At 44.1% G+C, this 18,375-nt stretch overlaps 6 protein-coding genes across 7 annotated transcripts; 2 read left to right on the forward strand and 4 right to left on the reverse strand.

The window, feature by feature from the left end:
• Positions 1 to 67: 67 nt before the first annotated feature.
• On the reverse strand, positions 68 to 2,974 carry LOC105455344 (peptidyl-prolyl cis-trans isomerase-like 2). The gene is made up of 9 exons (XM_011698606.1): positions 2,791 to 2,974; positions 2,307 to 2,676; positions 2,026 to 2,191; positions 1,780 to 1,934; positions 1,572 to 1,695; positions 1,329 to 1,477; positions 1,053 to 1,204; positions 471 to 803; positions 68 to 389 (listed from the first exon to the last, which is right to left on the reverse strand). Exons 1-9 carry the CDS (start codon positions 2,820 to 2,822, stop codon positions 296 to 298), a joined length of 1,575 nt encoding a protein of 524 aa, XP_011696908.1. The 5' UTR covers positions 2,823 to 2,974; the 3' UTR covers positions 68 to 295.
• A 466-nt stretch (positions 2,975 to 3,440) lies between these two features.
• On the reverse strand, positions 3,441 to 5,101 carry LOC105455345 (THAP domain-containing protein 4-like). Its single transcript, XM_011698607.1, has 2 exons — positions 4,847 to 5,101; positions 3,441 to 4,355 (listed from the first exon to the last, which is right to left on the reverse strand). The coding sequence occupies exons 1-2, from the start codon at positions 4,997 to 4,999 to the stop codon at positions 3,564 to 3,566; spliced, it is 945 nt and encodes a 314-aa protein (XP_011696909.1). The 5' UTR covers positions 5,000 to 5,101; the 3' UTR covers positions 3,441 to 3,563.
• Positions 5,102 to 5,244: 143 nt separating this feature from the next.
• LOC105455347 (39S ribosomal protein L11, mitochondrial) lies at positions 5,245 to 7,101 on the forward strand. The gene is made up of 4 exons (XM_011698608.1): positions 5,245 to 5,368; positions 5,699 to 5,859; positions 6,078 to 6,267; positions 6,723 to 7,101. Exons 2-4 carry the CDS (start codon positions 5,725 to 5,727, stop codon positions 6,983 to 6,985), a joined length of 588 nt encoding a protein of 195 aa, XP_011696910.1. The 5' UTR covers positions 5,245 to 5,368; positions 5,699 to 5,724; the 3' UTR covers positions 6,986 to 7,101.
• Positions 7,102 to 7,185: 84 nt separating this feature from the next.
• On the reverse strand, positions 7,186 to 9,549 carry LOC105455348 (uncharacterized aarF domain-containing protein kinase 1). Its single transcript, XM_011698609.1, has 2 exons — positions 9,077 to 9,549; positions 7,186 to 8,977 (listed from the first exon to the last, which is right to left on the reverse strand). Exon 2 carries the CDS (start codon positions 8,961 to 8,963, stop codon positions 7,386 to 7,388), a length of 1,578 nt encoding a protein of 525 aa, XP_011696911.1. The 5' UTR covers positions 8,964 to 8,977; positions 9,077 to 9,549; the 3' UTR covers positions 7,186 to 7,385.
• Positions 9,550 to 10,011: 462 nt separating this feature from the next.
• On the reverse strand, positions 10,012 to 18,245 carry LOC105455350 (ubiquinone biosynthesis monooxygenase COQ6). 2 transcript variants are annotated; one of them, XM_011698612.1, is made up of 8 exons: positions 18,047 to 18,245; positions 17,453 to 17,643; positions 16,786 to 17,025; positions 11,517 to 11,624; positions 11,370 to 11,432; positions 10,739 to 11,049; positions 10,220 to 10,502; positions 10,012 to 10,121 (listed from the first exon to the last, which is right to left on the reverse strand). In XM_011698612.1, the coding sequence occupies exons 1-8, from the start codon at positions 18,219 to 18,221 to the stop codon at positions 10,080 to 10,082; spliced, it is 1,413 nt and encodes a 470-aa protein (XP_011696914.1). In that variant the 5' UTR covers positions 18,222 to 18,245; the 3' UTR covers positions 10,012 to 10,079. The 2 variants fall into 2 exon arrangements, with proteins under 2 accessions (XP_011696914.1, XP_011696915.1); XM_011698613.1 differs by having other exon boundaries at positions 17,987 to 18,065.
• LOC105455349 (transient receptor potential channel pyrexia-like) lies at positions 12,567 to 16,779 on the forward strand. Its single transcript, XM_011698610.1, has 6 exons — positions 12,567 to 13,159; positions 13,246 to 13,547; positions 13,637 to 13,819; positions 13,973 to 14,258; positions 14,504 to 14,881; positions 14,959 to 16,779. Exons 1-6 carry the CDS (start codon positions 13,034 to 13,036, stop codon positions 16,519 to 16,521), a joined length of 2,838 nt encoding a protein of 945 aa, XP_011696912.1. The 5' UTR covers positions 12,567 to 13,033; the 3' UTR covers positions 16,522 to 16,779.
• Positions 18,246 to 18,375: the final 130 nt, after the last annotated feature.

Raw genomic sequence — 18,375 nt, forward strand, 5'->3', positions numbered from 1 at the left:
TTCTTTATTCAATCTCTTATTAGTAATTTTCAATCTTTTTTTAAGGCTTTTTTTAAAGGATTTTTGACAATCGAGGGATCGTATATTTACATATTTTACATATATCGATATTTCTTACCGTTGTCTTTCAACAGCTGTCTGCTGTTGGTCTGATTTCGTGTCTTGGCTCTTCAACGAGAATTTGAATAGGTTTTACATACGGTAAACTGCCAGAAAAGTTGTATATGTAATATAATACTAGACTATGTGCACGCTATATACATTTCATATTCTAATTATTCCAGTGAATAATCCATTAGAAGGTAAAGGAGGAGAAATCTCCATATGACTGCGACGAGACCTTCTTCTTCTTTGTCACGGGCTCCGCGTTTCCGTCCCTTTTGTCCGATCTGAAAATCAGATTAAACGCCGCGTAAACAGACGAGGTTCAACAGGTCTCAATTCGTGAAGGCGCAACAGAGATGTCTTACTTCTCCTGCTCCAGTTTTACATATTTTCCAATGCCCGATCGGTAGACCTTCCGAGCGTCGTTTCTGTCCGTTTTGTCCGCCGGTACGTTCTGACTCGCTTCCTGAGCCAGTCGTTCCGCCTCGGCAACTCGTTCCGCGGCGAGCTGATCGTCGGCTTCCTGGAAGGGATCCACAAAGACCTGGACAGTCTGTATGACTATATCCTCTATGGGCCGATCTTTATTGTCCACCTCCACCTTCTCCATCGCGTTCAACGTGTCCAGGCCCCCGACGATCTTCCCGAAGACTGTGTGCTTGCGATCGAGGTGTCTGCACGATCGGAACGTGATGAAACTGAAACGACAATCAGGTACCTAATTGTAAGTTTAAAGCAGAAAAAGAAATAGCGACGAAGTCGCATTCCGCAGTTGCATCTTTTTATTATTATATTATTATAATATAATAAAAAAAAATGCAAAGAAAGCGACGAACTCGCATTCCGCAGTTGCATCGTTTTATTATTAGATTTAATAATATAATAATAAAAAGATGCAACTGGGGAATGTGATTTCGTCGCTTTTTCTTTCTTTCCTTTAAACTTACAATTGGGATCCGTTGGTGTTTGGACCCGAGTTTGCCATGGACAGAATACCCCTGCCTTGATGAACCAGATTCGGCTTGAACTCGTCCTCGAACGGTTTGCCCCAGATGGACTTGCCGCCGTTGCCCGTATTAGTCGGATCACCGCCCTGGATCTATGGGGGAAAAAACGAAATAAAGAAATTAAAACAAAGAAAAGTAAAAAATAACACGCGAAGTACAATTTTCGAAATGCACTCGAGTTAGAAAGGCTCACCGTCGCGCTCAATGTATACTTGCCATAAAATTTCGTATCGACCTATGGAACTTCGTGCCGTCGTAGTAACCGTTCTGGCAGTGTTTCATGAAGTTCTCGCAGGTCTTCGGGACCAGGTCGCAACAAAGCTCCAGATTCAAGGCCCCGAAGTTCGTGAGAAATCTTACATATCCTGAGCGAAAAAAAAGATAAACGTCAAAATAAATAAGAATTTTTTCGATCGCGACTTTGAGTGACGATCGACGCACAATTGTGACAATACGCACCTTTCTTCTTGACCCTCTCGTACCGTACCAAATCTTCCGCGATTACAGCCGCCTGATGGGTAGTCTCCGCCGGCATTATCGTCGAAGTGAATCCTGCAGCGACCGCACCGGTGGAATAGTGCGCCTACACACACGCGCGTACAAATAAATAATAAAGTTACCTTCTTCAATATTCGCGACAAGTTTCTCTTGTGCAAACGATACCAACAGCGTTAAATTTGTCAGCCCTCTGCGAAGATGCCTTCTCATCCTTCTCGCTCTTCGCCGGCTTGTAGTCCCTCTCCAATTCTGCCAGGATCTCCTTGGTCTCTGCTGATACGGTTTTCAATTTTGCGTTTGGATTGTTCCTCTCTCTCACGGTTTCTAAAAAATATCGTTCATACGTGTAACTTACAACAATAGAATACATTAACTCAGTTCCTAGAAGCAATTTCTATTGAACTGTAGAGCTTACCTTCGTCCTCCACTCTAATGTTATTTTTAATATGATGGAATGAAGACAGATTGAATTTCATCGCGTTATTTGGATCCTGAATTGTGATAATGTCCTTACGCGTGAACGACTGATCGTTTAACAAATCTTTCCAATTCCCAGTTTTTATGTTCAACTGTTCAACAGCCTGAAAAAATAATTCTTTTATATATACAAATATATTAGATTAAAAAAAATATATATATATATAAAACAACCTTTAAAGATAAATAAAAAAAATAGAAATATTATATTTGGCACACCTCGTTGGAGAATACATTTCCTGTGGTTTTAATGGCGACAATATGCGAATGTTTTGTGAACAATTTGAAAAGAACGGGACACTGGTATTCATCCTGCGAATTCTTGTAAAAATTCAGTTTGACCAGACTCTTGGCGTCCAGCGGTTTCCCCGTAACGGGATTGTGCTTGTACTGCTTTATGTACTGCAAAATAGCCTCCAGCTCGTACACGTTGCCGTGCGGGTCGCAATACGGGTGCTCGAACGGCTGGAGTGACAAGCAGCAGTGGTCGTAGGGCAGCCGCCTGAACGTCTTCTCCTCGCTCGTCTCCAGATTCGTTCCCGATTTCCTGCCGCCGTACAACGTCGACCACTCCGTGTACGTTAAGTACCTGAGGGAATTCACGGGTATGTCAATGTGATTGAAAAGCAAGAGTGCGAGCAATGCGAGCATTGTATATCAGGAGCAATAAAGCGGTTATGTGAAGGACAACAACGCAACTCACATCTTATCCTTCTGATGTTGGCGTTTCCCCATTTTGAGGTAGCTTCACGGAACTGTCTTATGTAAGAAAAGGTCGCAGCAATACGAAGCAAATTGATGAAAAACCGAAAGAAATTTACTTTACAGAACTCGAATCCCGGATACACCCGGATACTTGTTGCCTAGGTTCGTCCATCGAACAGTTAGCATATATAGAAATGTAAGTCTCTCACTGACTCTCGCATCGAGACTCTCTCTCTGCCGATTGGTCAGTTCCAAATTGAAACAAACATGGCGGAACCGACCACTCGAAGATACAAAAAAGTCGCTATAATTGATTTTAAAAGAATAGGTATATTATAAGAGAGAATATTCGCTCTGAAAAAATTATCTTCCTAAATCGCTTAAATATTTAAAACATTACATTTTTAATACAGATACAAATTTCACAACAAATTTTATCAAAACTAACAAAGGTAAAAGATAATTCGCTTAAATATCTTAAAACATTACATTTTTAATACAGATACAAATTTCACAACGAATTTTATCGAAGGTCTAACAAAGGTAAAAAATAATAATAAATTATCGTAATTTTTTGAATTCTATCGAAATTAATAAAGGTAAAAAATAATAATAAATTGTGCATCGTAATTTTTTTCTTTTAAAGGTCAATCAATGCCGTGTCTTTAAAATAATATTATGTATCACAATAAGGTACTTATTACAATATAACGGAGATAAAAATACTATATGCCGATATGTCCAGATGCTCGAGTGCCTCGAAATTCCGGTTTACACGTTTTCGTCGGCTTCAACATTGCTCATTTTTCTTCGGAGCGTCCGTTCGGAGGGCAAGGGAATATTTTGATCTAGAATCTGCTGATAACCGACGCTGCCGCACGCAAGCCTCAACCGAATGGCACGCTTAATCGTCTCGTCGGACCACTCGCGGCAGCTCAATCCCTGATTGGCCAGAGCCTTAATTTGATCCTCGTTGAAGATCTCTCCCAATCGAGTCTTCAACTTGTCGTAAATCTGATTTTGCTCCCTCAGCTTTCGCATGCGTTTCTTCAGATTGTTCCCGCATTTGTAACTCTTCCGTATTATCTTGTTGAACAACTCCTCGCGCTTTCTCAAATTGTCTCGAAGCTTCAAGCACTCACTCTCGCGCTTCAACAACAGCTGCGTCAATTGCTCGCATCGCCCCTTCCAGTCCGTCTCCTCTTCCTGCGGCCGTACTGCTCCTCGCGCGGGGACGGAGGCCTGACTGGAAGACGTCTTCTCTCTCACGTTCGCAGATGTAAACGTGCCTGCGGGATGCCTCTCCGATTTTCCATTCTCTGCTAGCTTAATATCGCCGGAATGTAATTGATACTGATAATCTATTTCAACTTTCCCCTCGTCCGTCAGACTCGCGATGATCATGTTCACGACGTTGGTGTTCTTATTGCTGCAGCTTTTCGACGCAGCGGGAGAGCCGCACGGCGCAGAATTGGACGGGAAAATCGTGGGTACGGCGGTACTCTTCAGTTTGCGCTTGCCGTCGCAACGGTCCTTCTCCCACATGTCCCCGGTGAAATGCGCCTGTTTAAAAACAAATAGAATAAGTCTACTAATCATTTGTTAGTGTCGTTCTACACGATAAATGTAAATATGATGAAATGTAAAATGTATAAGAGGTAGGAAGCAGAAGTAATGTAGAGAATGTAAAATGGAAAGAGGTAGAAATGTGCAAATGTATAGAATGTAAACAGTAAGAGAGACAGAAGAGTAGGGAAGTAGAGTTATGACAAATGTAAATATGATGAAATGTAAAATGTATAAGAGGTAGGAAGCAAAGTAATATAAAGAATGTAAGATGGAAAGAGGTGGAAATGTGCAAATGTATAGAATGTAAACAGTAAGAGAGACAGAAGAATATAGAAAAAAGATATAGAAGGATGAGTGAGGAGAATATTTATGCAAACAAAGTCCCCTTCTTGGCAAATTTATGTAAAGCCGAAGTGAATAATAAATTTCTATTCTAGTATCGTTTCTACACAAATGACAACAAAGATCCTAAGTGAAATCCATACCTCGCACACGCGATTGTTCACGGTGGGCTCCCACTTCCCCACGCCAATACTGGCGATCCACTGTTCTCTCCGCTCGCGATTTACGGGGAAGCTCCTCATCGAGTATCCCTTGGTGGTCGAGTTGGTGCAGCCGGGGACGCAACAGCCGGCCATAATCCCGCTGCGAAATTATTCAATTCGCGAAACGATAATTTTCCCCTCCCCCCCTCCCCCCCACAAGTGACGCCGAACTACCCTCCCGGCAGCAGCTGTAGCGTCGCTCTCGGAACCAGTGGATCGGATCTTCGTCGTCGAACGGAGCGATGCTATCTTCGCGTGTCTCGTAAAGACGAACGTTTGCCGCGTCGTGCCGAGACTCCGTCCGCCATGTTTGTTCTCTCAGCTGAGCGGCTGGGTTGGGTTTAGGTTAGGTTCGGCGGGTCTCCTCGGAGCATGTGTTCGATACCTTTTTTTTTCTCCTGCACGCGTCTTGAAAGTTGAGCGCTCGTCGATCTCGGATATATTTATTTTTGACCACCGAAGGTAATGGCAATGCGCACTCCGATCTCTATCTCTATTTTTTTTTATTATATAGGCAATAAGATTCGGAAAATCGAAGCGATCGAAAACAATGCGTTGTAAACGTAGCAGTCGCAGTGGCTGAACGTGTATCTATATAGCTGAACAAGTACACAAAAATTTGTTTTTAAATGATTTTTTTCATAACATTATAATTTAATTGTAATCTTTAAATATTTTTACAATTAAATTTTGATATAATAAAAAAAGTATTTGAGATTAATAAATTTTGTGTACATGTTCAGCCACCGGTACATACGTTTACCTTATACTTAATGCATGTATTTATTTCAGCAATAACATTACACTAAAACTGGAAGATGTCGAAAACGATAGGAAGGATGAAAATGGCCAAGAAGGTGCTCGAGAAGGTCGATCACTCGTCGAAACTGCACGTGGACATCCCCGCGGGGATGGCGTCGTCCGCGCCGCCGCTCGGATCCCAGCTCGGACAGGTTAGGATCGACGCGAATACCGCTGTGTATTAATTACCTACCAACACCGTCGAATATCAATGGAATGCATTTAATTTCTCCGCGGGATTTATCACCCTCCCGAATTCCAATTTTAATCTTTTTCCCGTAATTCTCGGACATTTAATCATTTGCTGCTGGCTTTGCAAGATCCGGTCTTCGACAGACGTTGTCTTAACGCAGACGATTTCCGATTCCAGAGGAACATCAACATCGAGAACTTCTGCAAGGACTTCAACAAGAGGACAGCCAACCTCAAGGAGGGCATTCCTCTGCCGTGTCGCGTGAAAGTGCATTCGGACAGAACGTACGATCTGGTGATCCATAAGCCGTCGACGGTGTACTACCTGAAACAGGCGGCTGGAATACAGAAAGGGAGAATAAAGAAAGGTACGCGTACAAAACTTTCCTCTCAGTTTAAATAGGGTAACTGTTAATTAGGGTCCCTATTAGTGTGCTTTTATATTTAAATAAGTCATAAAAATAAACTGGCACAAATGAATAGACAGTGTTTTTTTTATTAAGTTAATACTTTAACTTAATAAAAAAAAACACTCTATTTATTAGTACCAATTTATTTCTATGGCTTATTTAAATATAAAAGCACATTAAAACGTACAGGTACACTAATAGGGACAGTTACCCTATACGTGGATTCTTGATCCTCGATTCTTTGTGCTACTCCCATAACGTGAACCATTAGTAATCCCTTGGTATTCCAAGAAAGAGTAGCACAAGATATTCAGAGAAAGCGCAAAGATAATTTATCATTAAACATCACGCGAAAAGACATGAATAAAATGAGATACGAGCAAAAATGAATTCACGAGTATTCTTTTTCGCAGGCGAATTAGCTGGCAAGATAACTCTGAAACACTTGTACGAGATCGCCAAGATCAAGATGGAAGATCCGTGCAACGCGCTGCTGAGTCTACAACAAATGTGTCAAATGATGGTCGGCATCGCTCGCACATGCGGCATCGAGATCGTGCGCGAGATCGACCCAGAAGAGTACGCGCAGTTCCTGAAGGACAGGGAAGCGGTAATCGCGGAGTATCGCGAGGAGCTTCGGTTAGCCAAAGAAAGCAAAGTACTCAGAACAAACTAATTTGTAACTAGAATATTTAAATATTTGTAATTATCATATATATATGTTATGTATATAATAAAAAAGAGGTTCTTTCGACGAAGGTACATTCATTATAAAAGAAACCACAGCACAAATTGAATTTATATAATTTAAATCTTCCTCCAATGACGACGACTAATTAAGAAGTAGGCCGATGTTATATAAAGAGAGCGACTGCATAAAATGTACATTTTTTAATAAGTTACTATGTACAGATTATCGAATCGTTTATCAACAGTAAAAAAAAGAGGTAGAAATCTTTGTAGGGCTTCTCTTTTGAAAAAGAAACATTTCCTCTTAAAAAAAAAAAAAGATTTTTCAAAGAGCGCAATGAATATTCAGTCGGAAAACAAAACATTAGTCTACACGAAAGTTTTCGTTAAAGCGGATAGAAATCCTTCGTCCATAGAGACTCGATCGAGCTGTTCAAGTCGAAGTGTATCAGGCCCAGGTACACGTAGTAGAATGACAGTTTGAGAAGCGCCCAGCGCTCGGCCAGCGACACCCAGCACTTGTCCCACGCGCCCGAGCATCGCTTGAGCCTCTCACCGTATACGGAACGCACGCAGCACTTGGACATCTCTATCATGGCCGACATCCTGGACTGGGTGTGCAGCGAGTGCTCGATGCCGCGCATCAGGTCGTTGGTCTTGAGGATCAGCAGCATCTGCCGATTGACGCGGTCCAGCACTTTGCAGATCTCCGGCAGCAGGTTCGGGACGTTCTGTTGGAACATCTCCTTCTCGCGGGCGTCGTAGCGAGTCTTACGCACGCCCGACATGATCGTCTCCCACGTCCTGCCCGACACCATGCACGCCATCAGGCCGTAGTAATCGGCGACGCCGAGCCGCGTGCAGTACTCCTTCATGGCCGCCCGGTCGCCGTCGAGGATGGCCAGCCACAGCTTCGAGTAGTCCCAGCGGAACTGATCGGACAGATCGGCGTAGAGGCCGTGGTCCAGCAGCACGATCTCCGCCTGGGAGTCGCGATTGCGCACGAGGATGTTACCGGGATGCGGATCCGAGTGGACGAAACCCTCGATGAAGATCATGTGGCTGTACAGACGACCGAGCTTGCTGGTGACCTCGTACGGGTTCAGCCGGTGGGCGCGCATGTAATCCAGATCGTTCACCTGTCCGCCCTCCAGGAACTCCATCGTGAGCACGCGGGACGACGACACGTCCCAGTAAATCCTCGGCACTCTCAGCCAGCGGTAGCCGCTGAAGAGCCTCTGCACCTTCTCGGCGTTCCTGCCCTCGAGGCTGAAGTCCAACTCCAGCGGGATGTTCCTCTTCGTCTCCTTGACCAGCCAGTCGAACTTGAAGTCCGGGAATACCAGCGACGTGATGCTCACCAGGGCCGACATGGTCTTGATGTCCACGTACGAGTTACTCTTGACGGCGCGATGCTGCACCTTCACCGCCACCACGTCGCCGTTCCTCAGCACGGCCCGGTGCACCTGCGCGAGGCTGGCGGTGCCCACGGGCTCCAGGTCGATGCTCCGAAATATCTCGTACGGATCCCTCTTGAAGTCCTCCCTGATCACGGTGAGCACGTCCTTGAACGAGGACTGAGGCGCCGAGCTGTGCAGCACGCGCATGGTGCGCACGTACTCCGGCGGCAGCAGGTAGTCCAGCGCGCCCACGTGCTGGCCCACCTTGATGTACACTCCCTTGTTGGCGCAGCAGAGCTCCAGCAGCTTCTGCGCCCCGTACAGATGAACGTCCGACTTCAGCTGCATGTACTCCGCCGACGTTCTGTCCAGCTTGCTGTTGTACAACTCCCGGTTGTAGTGACGGCCTATCTTGAACACCGTGACCGCGGCACGGCTCAGCCGTACGATGCCGATCGCGGCGATGTCGTACTCGTTCGCCCTGAGGGACGCCAGGGTGCCCAGGCCGATGGTTCCGATAGCGGCTGCTTTGAGCAGCCTTCTGGATGTAAACATCGTCACCATTCGGTTGACAGTTCCTTTGAATCGAAAAGAAAGCAAATATCAACATATTCTCTCTTGAGATTTTACGCAACTTTAGCAAAACGTAATTATAAAATTTCATAAAACACACTAACCTACTGGAGAGTAAGGTGATTAAAAGTCCTCATAAATTCACGAGGACGACGTCCCGTAGCATCGAATCCAGGCGAGGAATGAGAACTTTGGGTCAAGCTAACCTCATTCGTAGCCTACATATCTCCTGGAGGCGAGTCTCATTAACGATTCTACGTCAACTTTGTGTGCACTGGTGTCCCGAACGTACGATACTTTCACAAACGATTCACTAAATAGTCAGCTCAAGTCTGTCGGTCTTCAATTTAACTATATGTGAGATGTACACGTGTACTTACGGTATTTACGGTGTCGAAGGAAGTTAGATATGGTTAGATAACTCATAACTGCAACGTAATCGTAGATAACCTATAACGAGATAGATTTTTCCGGAGCGATTGCATATGAATAAATCATACAAACTTTCTCGTAGAAATTACCATATGGGAAATCATATCCAAATTATTCTATAAACGAGAAACTTTCGCAAAAGTTAATATTCTTTTTCTTAAATAAAATTATAAAATTCTTCTTGCGCCGTTTTTTTTTTTTTTCGACATTTTGCGTTAGAATTGAGCAATTGAAACCAATGCACATATCTTGTATGACAAAATATATCTTGTATAAATATTTTGTAAAATATTTATTCATAATGATTTTAATTTATTGAAATATTTTATCTAAACAGATACCTAATATCAATATATTTGAAAAAGTTTTGTTATGTTTTTATTACAAGTTTTATTAAAGAAAACATTACAAAATGCGATTTTGTATGTAATTTTAATGTAAATACAATGAAAAATAATAAAATAATAATATACATAAATAATTATATGTATAAACTTTAATATCTATAATTATCCACACCTTCATGATATTTCAATTTATAATACATATTAGTTATATACATATATATATTTTTTAATACAGGAAGTAAATTAATCGTCCTCCAAATATTCTTAATCAATGTAAAATCATATTCATATTATATTTACATTCTTATCTCATTATTAACCAGCACTTTTAAAACATTTTATTTCCTGCAGCCTGTTGCATTAACAATCTCTAAAAAAAATTGCTTCGATTAATATCGAGAACGATAATGAGAGATAATATTTCTTTCCTTGAAGAAAAAAAAACACACGTCAGTGCGATATTCTTACCTTAATTGGCGGGATAGCGTCTACCAGTTGCAAGCCCAGGCTTCTACCAAGAACAATGGGCGCCGCGGTGTATTGATAGAACCGATGAAGTCCATCGATGGCGAGCATCATCGGTACGTTGTGACGTTGCCTCAGCGTCTCGTACGTCCGCAAACAGTGCATATCATTGAGATGACTACCGTTCACAGCAGCCTCGGCGAGGGTCTGCGTCAATTCCGTCACGTCGCCGAAACCCAAATTCACGCCTTGGCCTGCCAAAGGATGGACTCGATGCGCAGCGTCCCTTTAAAAACACGCGGAGAATATAAAATTAAAAAAAAAGAACTTGTTACACGATATATGATAAATTATTTGTAATAAAATTTCGAATTGAAGACTGACGATCGTATAAAATTTTTCTTATCATGATCATCATTGAAATTTTGGTCACTTTTGGGTCACTTGAGATCCATTTCGGCTCAGGTTTCCCGCAACACACAATCGCCGATGTGACCCTTTGAAGATCAGAAATTGTCTTACCCAACCAACACCGTGCCCGGCTGAACGTAAGACGAGGCGTGGCCGAAACCCAGGGGAAACGCTGCCCGCGATCCCTCGACGATTCCCGCCACGGAGGGCGGCATTTGCCTGGATGCGTGGGTCTTCAGGGCGAGTCTCGTGAGCAGCCAGTGGAATCCGTGCATCCCGCTCTCGACGATGCTGCTCTTCGGATAGGCCCGCCACAGCGCCTCGTTTATCCTGTCGACGAACTCCTCGTCCGAGACTTTCATCAGTTCCTTCGCCTTCTCGCTCGTCACGGACCACACGAGCGAACTGAGAGAATCTGTCAACTATTGCAGAATCATAGAATTATTATCGTGTTGAATCAATGCATTAATCCCCTTTTCCTCTCCCCAAATCTCGTTCGATTAAATTAAATTTGATTCAAATAAAATATTCAATTTGATGCATCAAACATTGGACGTTTGTTTTTTAAAATCATATTAATTATTCTTGAAAAATGTCGAAGATAACAGAATAATAATTGTTCTTCATTATTTCATTTCATCGATTTGTATCCTCATGATATTTTCCAGGCGCTCTTTAAACTTTGTTGATGTTATTCGCGCGAAGAGACGAATTAATAGAGATACGAAAACTGACAAGTTACCGGAAGCAATGCGATGGGTCCTGTTGGGAGGAATCTTTGCCAAGCGACGACGTTCTCCGTGGGCTGAAATCGATTTTAACGATAAGTGTTACAACTTAGCAGCTAGCATTATTAAAGTATTTTCTTAAAATCGAGTGAAAATATTACCTCGGACAGCTTGAGAGTCGCGACGATGCCCAATTGATTGTACTGCCAATTGAGATAAATCACGCCCATCGCCCTCCTCACCAGCGAGTTAACGCCATCGGCGCCCACCTGTAACGCATCAAGACGCTTTATTTATTCTGGCTCGTTGTGCCTGACGGTAACCACCGGTCTTAAAAGTTGAAATTATAAGCGTTGTTACAAGGGGGGCTTATTGGGATTAGCACGAAGATGTTACGGATAATGCGCGCGTTGCGACAGAGGAGCGCGTCGAAGATTTACACGCGTGTACGAAAATAACGTCGAAGTCCTGTTCCAGATTTCAGCGGAGATGGTCGAATGGTTAACGTCTCATACTTGTTTCCCATCGTAAACGCTGCATCGTTTATACACAAATCGTTTGTACACAATCTGATATTGGATATTCGCAAAAAGTGCTGTTTGCATTTTGATATAAAAAATCAAATATATTTTAGGAGAAAGCGTGCTTATATAAAACTTTGCAGTTTTTTTTTATTTAAAACGAATTGCAGTAACAACTGTTTTTACTACTAAAATTGACGTAAATTTGTTTCCTTCAATGTTCTATTTCTAAATTTTTCTTGCAAATCGTCCGTAATAGTCATCTGTATTGAATTTTAATAAATGAAGTGTTAAAATATGCTCTCTCGAGTCTTTCAATAAAAAATTAATTGTAGCAGGAAAAACTAGGTTGTCAACCGAATATCATTTGAAAAAAAAACTTGATACGCACGTCATTTTAATACGTACGTACCAAGTTTTTTTTTTTTTTTTCAAATAATATTCGTACACGTCATCTTGATATTTACGCATCAAGTTGTTTTCACACGGTATAATGACACACCTATTGAATTCCGCTAGAAGTGTTCACGCGTGGCGTATTATATACACATAAGCTAGTCTGATAGTATAATCATTTCCGGGTGGGGAAGGAGTCTGTGGTCGGGAAATTTTTCTTCCTTTCCTTCTTTGAAACATGCTGGATTTACGCGAGGCGCGAGAGAGAACCGCGAGAGATTAACGGAAGCTAAATATATAACACTGTTTTATAAACACATGTGGGTATCCTGAGATATACAGAGAGCCGGAATAGTCGACTAAGTGTTCAGTATTAGCGTGTAAGAGCAGCCGATGGACGTGCATCGGAAAGTCATCTATTCTCAATAAAACGTCAAGATTGCCTGTCAAACGAGACCGAGACCTCTAACGAGATGTTTACCGCTATCCGCAGTTAGTCGTCTTAATAATGTTAACATTTGACTGAGAAATTCATCATCGCATTCTGCCCATAAACGTGTCATTGTATGCGTGGAAGTGTGCACTGTTATCAGTGCGTAGTCGCAAAAATGGCATCGTGTTAATCGAAAGAAGAAAACTTTTCACCCTTTACATGTAGTCGCGCCACGCGATTACGCGCCGACAATATATCTATTTATAGTATCCATTCGTATGGCTTAGATAATTTCTCTTTAAAAAGAGTCCAAAAGGAGGACATAATTATGTCGCTTCTCGGCAAGAGGAACTTTTTCGAAAGACTCTCCGGTCGTCTGACGCGAGACGCGCCGAGGATAGAAGCTGCACCCAACGGAACGCCGTCGTGCTCCTTTGCAGCGTGCGGCAATAAGGTCAGTGAAAGACACGGTGCTCGTCGATTAAACGGCGATCTCTTCCGAGATCTTCTTTCTTCATTGCTCGTGTATGCCGAATTTAGGAGGAGCGCGAGGACATTTGGATGACCGAGATTGACGATGGCTGCATCTCCTCCGAGGACAGCTCGAATTCCGTCATCTGCTCCATACCGACGACGCCGATGACGCAGGAGCAACCGTGGAGCAAGGAGCAAGTCGAGAAAGCGCTGTCGAATCTTCCAGGGGGCGAGGTCGCCCTTTCCCTGATCCCTGCTCTTCGAGACGACGCTCTGCAGCAGGCTCTGGAGGAATTCTCCGGCTTGACTCTCAACGAGACTGCGGACTGCAGACATCGCAAAATCTCGTTGCCTAAGTTCGCAAACGGGTAATGACAATAACGATGTAGTTGCACATCCGCAATTTAGTCTTACATCGAGATAAAAAAAAGTGAGAAATAAGAACTTATCCGTGTAGGTTTAGACAAAAGGCTATATTAGACAGCGAAAACGGGGCAGCGGCCGCCGCGACGCCGGGTCAGCTACTCGCAGGATGGCCAGACACGTGTCTACTGATTTCTAGCTGGTTGGGTCACGTGGAGATCGCGAGGGCTTTACTAGACAAAGGCGCGCCAGTTTCCGCGAGTGACTGCGACGGAAGGTATAATTTAGAATTAGTTCATAATTAAATATCTCAAAAGTGACCTGATTCTATCATAGTAAATTACAAAACATCATAATTGGAATTTAGAATTAGATCAATCAAGTCTGCAACTTCAATTAATTCTCGAAAAATGACACTTTTATGTTCTAGAACGCCGCTACATCTGGCAGCTTGCACCGCATCCGTGAAAGTTGTGGAGGAGTTACTGAAGCACGGTGCCAATCCGCACGCATGGGACCTCACAAAGAAATGCATCCCGTTGCACTGCGCCGCGGCGGCGGGTTGCGTCGTCACCGTCAGATGCCTGATCAAATCGGGCGCGAATGTGGACGCCGGATTGTCCGGCAAGAGCCCGCTCCACTACGCCGTGCTGAACAACGCCGGGGATTGCGTCGAGGCTCTACTGCAAGCAGGTGCTTGTCCCAATAATCCACAGGTGCTCGTTTACCACCTCAACTAACTCAAGCATGAACATAGTGGAGAAGTGATGTCTAAACAGAAATCTTTGAAATTTGAAGTGTAATTTTAAATAATTTTAAATATGCAAAAGTGACAGATTATAAGATCTTCAACATTGATGAGAAATATCGAGTTTGCAGATCGGATATCACTTTCCCACTAAAGTAACGCGTCTCTTCGAGTGAAGATTCCTTCGAGTGAATTAATATGATTTGACTGCAGGTTTATACAGAGACACCTCTACACGTGGCGGCTAGTCTGGGCAACGTGTGTTGCACCAAACTGCTACTGAATTATGGGGCGGACGTCAGGGTGCAACTGGGAACCGCGAGGTCGACACCTCTGCACCTGGCAGCCGAAGAGGGGAGCGTGGAGTGCACCAGGTTGCTGCTGAATGCCGGTGCGGCCTGGGAATCGAAGAACTCGCGCGGTCAGACGGCGATGCACCTGGCAGCGCTCGCTCAATCCGCAGAAACGTTAGACGCATTAATAAAAGCCGGTGCGAAAGTCAACGAGGAGGACGACGATGGGCGAACTCCTCTACATGCTGCAGTTGCGAAAGCCTTGAGGAGCGGTGAACTGGTCAAGACTTTAATACAGGTTCGATTAAGGAAGATTTTCCTAGCAATATATAGATATAGACACTAAATTAAAATTTTTTTCTTCAAATTCAAAAGGCGGGCGCCTCGGTCAACAAGGCGGACAATTTCGGCTACACGCCGCTGCACATCGCGGCCCTGAACGAGAACTCGCCCACGGTGATGATGCTGGTGTCGAAGGGCGCCGACGTGACGGCGCGCACCAACGGCGGCGTCACCGCCCTCAGTTTCATCATACGCCGCACCCCGGATGTGTTGGCGCGCTTCGTGGCGCGCTTCGATCAAGCGATCTCGCTGCACGATCACGAGCTGGGCGACGTGGACTGCGAGCTGCGGCTGGACTTTCGGCCGTTGGTGCCGGGCGGCCGCGGCGAGACGGAGCTGATGCTCTGCCTGGTGGAGGTCGGTCAGGGCCACGTGCTGAAGCATCCGTTGTGCGAGAGCTTCCTCTACCTCAAGTGGCTGCGTATCCGCAAGTTCTTCCTGCTCAGCTTGCTGTTTCACTCGATCTTCGTCGCCCTCTTCACCGGTTACGTCGCGGCGACGTATCTCTGGCAGGTGAAACAGATCACCAACGTCCTCCTCTGGCCGGTGTTGGGCTTCACTTGCGTGCTCGCGGGCAAGGAAATCTTCCAGGTCGCCCACGGTATCTGCCCCTATGCCAAACGCTGGGAGAATTGGCTGCAGTGGAGCGTGATCATGGCGACCGCCATCATCCTGATCCCGTTGGCGCAGACTTGGCAGCATCACGTCGCCGCCCTGGGCGTTCTGCTGGTCTGGATCGAGTTAATGATGGTGGTCGGCCGCTTTCCCATGTTCGGCATCTACGTGCAGATGTTCACGCAAGTGTCCATCAATTTCTTCAAGTTTCTCGCGGCCTACGTCTGCCTCATAGTCGGCTTCTCCCTCGGCTTCGGCGTGCTGCACAAGAACTACAAGTCCTTCGGCGATCCACTGATCAGTCTGCTCAAGACGGTGGTCATGATGTCGGGCGAGCTCGAGTTTGAGGATGTATTCTTCGACGAAAACGCGCCGATCCAATATCCCGGCACGGCCCATCTGATGCTTCTCGCTTTCGTTATCCTAGTGACGGTGATCCTGACGAATCTGATGGTCGGTCTGGCCGTTTCGGACATCCAAGAGCTACGCAGATGCGCCGGCCTCGATCGACTGGTGCGCCGGGCCGAGCTCGTGGCGCATCTCGAGAACATGCTCTTCTCCAAGCTGCTGGATCGCGCCCCGGCGTGGAGGATAATACGGGCGTGCAGGAGGGGCGCGCTGCTGCTGCATCCGCCGTATCACTGCGCCCTGCACATACGGCCGAACGATCCGCGCGAGAAACGTCTACCGCGGGAGCTCATCCGAGCGATATATCGCCTGGTCAGCGAGAGGAAAACGCGACGGGCAATGTTCAGAGACGGCGCATCGATGTTGCCGCGAAATTCGCATACCATCGTGGAGGATTCGAACTACGCGAGGCTCAGCAGGATGTACAGCAACGACAGCAATCAGCAGCAGCTAAACGAGCTGGCAGCCGAGCTGAAGAGATGCTCGTACAACATCAGCACGAAGCTGGACAGCTTGACCGATAAAATAGAGAGTATCGCGAAGGACTTGGACGTATCGGTGCATTTACATTAATATCGCCTAGCTATTGTCAAATCGAGCATTTTGAATTGTTTCAAACGAAAAGACGAATAGATAAAAAGACTACAAGAATTAACAAGCCAAGAAAAGAAAAAGAGAACTTACGACGAAAGAGACTTAAATCGCCAAGGCCTAACAATGACAATAGAAATGCGAATGTAACAAACCGCGAATTTTTTAACATGATCACAATCTACATACATACGCAATCGCTTCGCAAATTATATAATTTCTAAAGCAGTTTCACTGATTTCTCACCAGTAACCTGGTCCTGTACTGCTCGCCAGATTGCAGCTGTACAGTGACGAACTCCATGGACGTTTTCGGAAGTTTCACATCGCAGATTTTAGACTCGTAAATCACAGTAACATTTTCCTTTTCGGAGAGTTGCTTGTTGACCGCGTGCAACAGCAAATCGTTCTCAACTATATAGGCCAATTCTCTGCACGACAAGTCCTCGTTGAATGTTATCATGGCATCGGAACACGCTTCCCATACCTATGTAAAAAGTTATACATAGATTATTATTACAATTTCTAATTTATAAAATTTCTAGAAATTTATAGAATTTCTAATTTTGTAAAACGGAAGAATATATAAAGTAACAAAATCCTAAAGATTATATTTTAATTATAGCATTATAACTATAATAAATTATTATTAGCTATGTAATTTATCAAGACTGTTACAAATAGAAACTATCTTTACATTAATTATTAATGCAACGCCTGTGCCTATTTCCACCAATGTAGATTAACTCTAATTTTGATTTAATTAATTCTGCATTTTTTTTTCAGTTCTAAGAATTACAAAAAAACGAAGAGTAAATTAAATCAAGATTAAAGTTAATCTTTATTGATGGCAATGGACATTAGTAAGTTTAATAATATAATTAATTCTAAAGTGGAAAATTGTAAAGGATTACCTGCATTCTTCGTACTGGAGAACAGCGGACTGCCTCTATGTGTTTCCATGCTCCTATGCTGGACAACAAGGTACGGGTTTGTTGATTCAACGCGACAACTCGATTGGAATATTGCTCCTGGGGTGTGTATTCCTGTTTAGGACTACCCTCTAAAAGTAAGATCTTCTTGCCCGCCAATCTCCGATTGTTCGCTGAAATAAATAAACATATGCTTGTCACATGTACATATCGTAGACATAGAAAGCGTAATGACGAAGCTAAGAAGAACAGATGATTCATTTTGAGAGAAATATGTTTCAAATTCTTTGCCTTACTTTGAAATAATTGCGATTCTATTAATCGCTAATAGCAATTTAAGAAATAATAAAATCCGTGAAAGATCCTTTTAATTAGAAAAAAGCTTACAAGGTTAATTCGTACCAGATAATTATTCGATACTTGACCTTATATCGAATTAAATTCTTTCTCGCTTATTTCGTTCAAATTAAAGATTTCTTAAATAATTTTCTTAAATTTTTAAACAAACTGACGGACTTCTGTCATTGGTTGCCTTTTCTTTCTTGAACATTTGCTACGTGTTGATAAAAAGTTAACCTATAGCGCACGCCAAAGTTGTGCCGACCATGCCACCTCCGGCGACGACGACGTCGTAGGTCTCCTCATTCTCCGCGGTGGTGGAGTAGCTCTTCCTCGAGATCGCGGTCGCACCGGGAATGACACGCTCGCGACTCCGCGACAACGACGCGAGAACGAACCGGCACACCGACATCGTCTCCCTGAGTTGCTATTTTGCACTGGGTGGGTGCAGGCGGTGCAGCTGATGCAGACTGCACGGTGCAGCAGCGCGCGAATCGATTAATTGTGACGGACGAAATGAAAATTGCGCTTGTTTTTTTTTCAAAAATATAAAATATGCGCGAGCA

This window comes from Wasmannia auropunctata, unplaced genomic scaffold (genome assembly GCF_000956235.1).
Source record: "Wasmannia auropunctata unplaced genomic scaffold, wasmannia.A_1.0 LD335903.1, whole genome shotgun sequence".
In the NCBI taxonomy this organism is placed as follows: domain Eukaryota; kingdom Metazoa; phylum Arthropoda; class Insecta; order Hymenoptera; family Formicidae; genus Wasmannia; species Wasmannia auropunctata.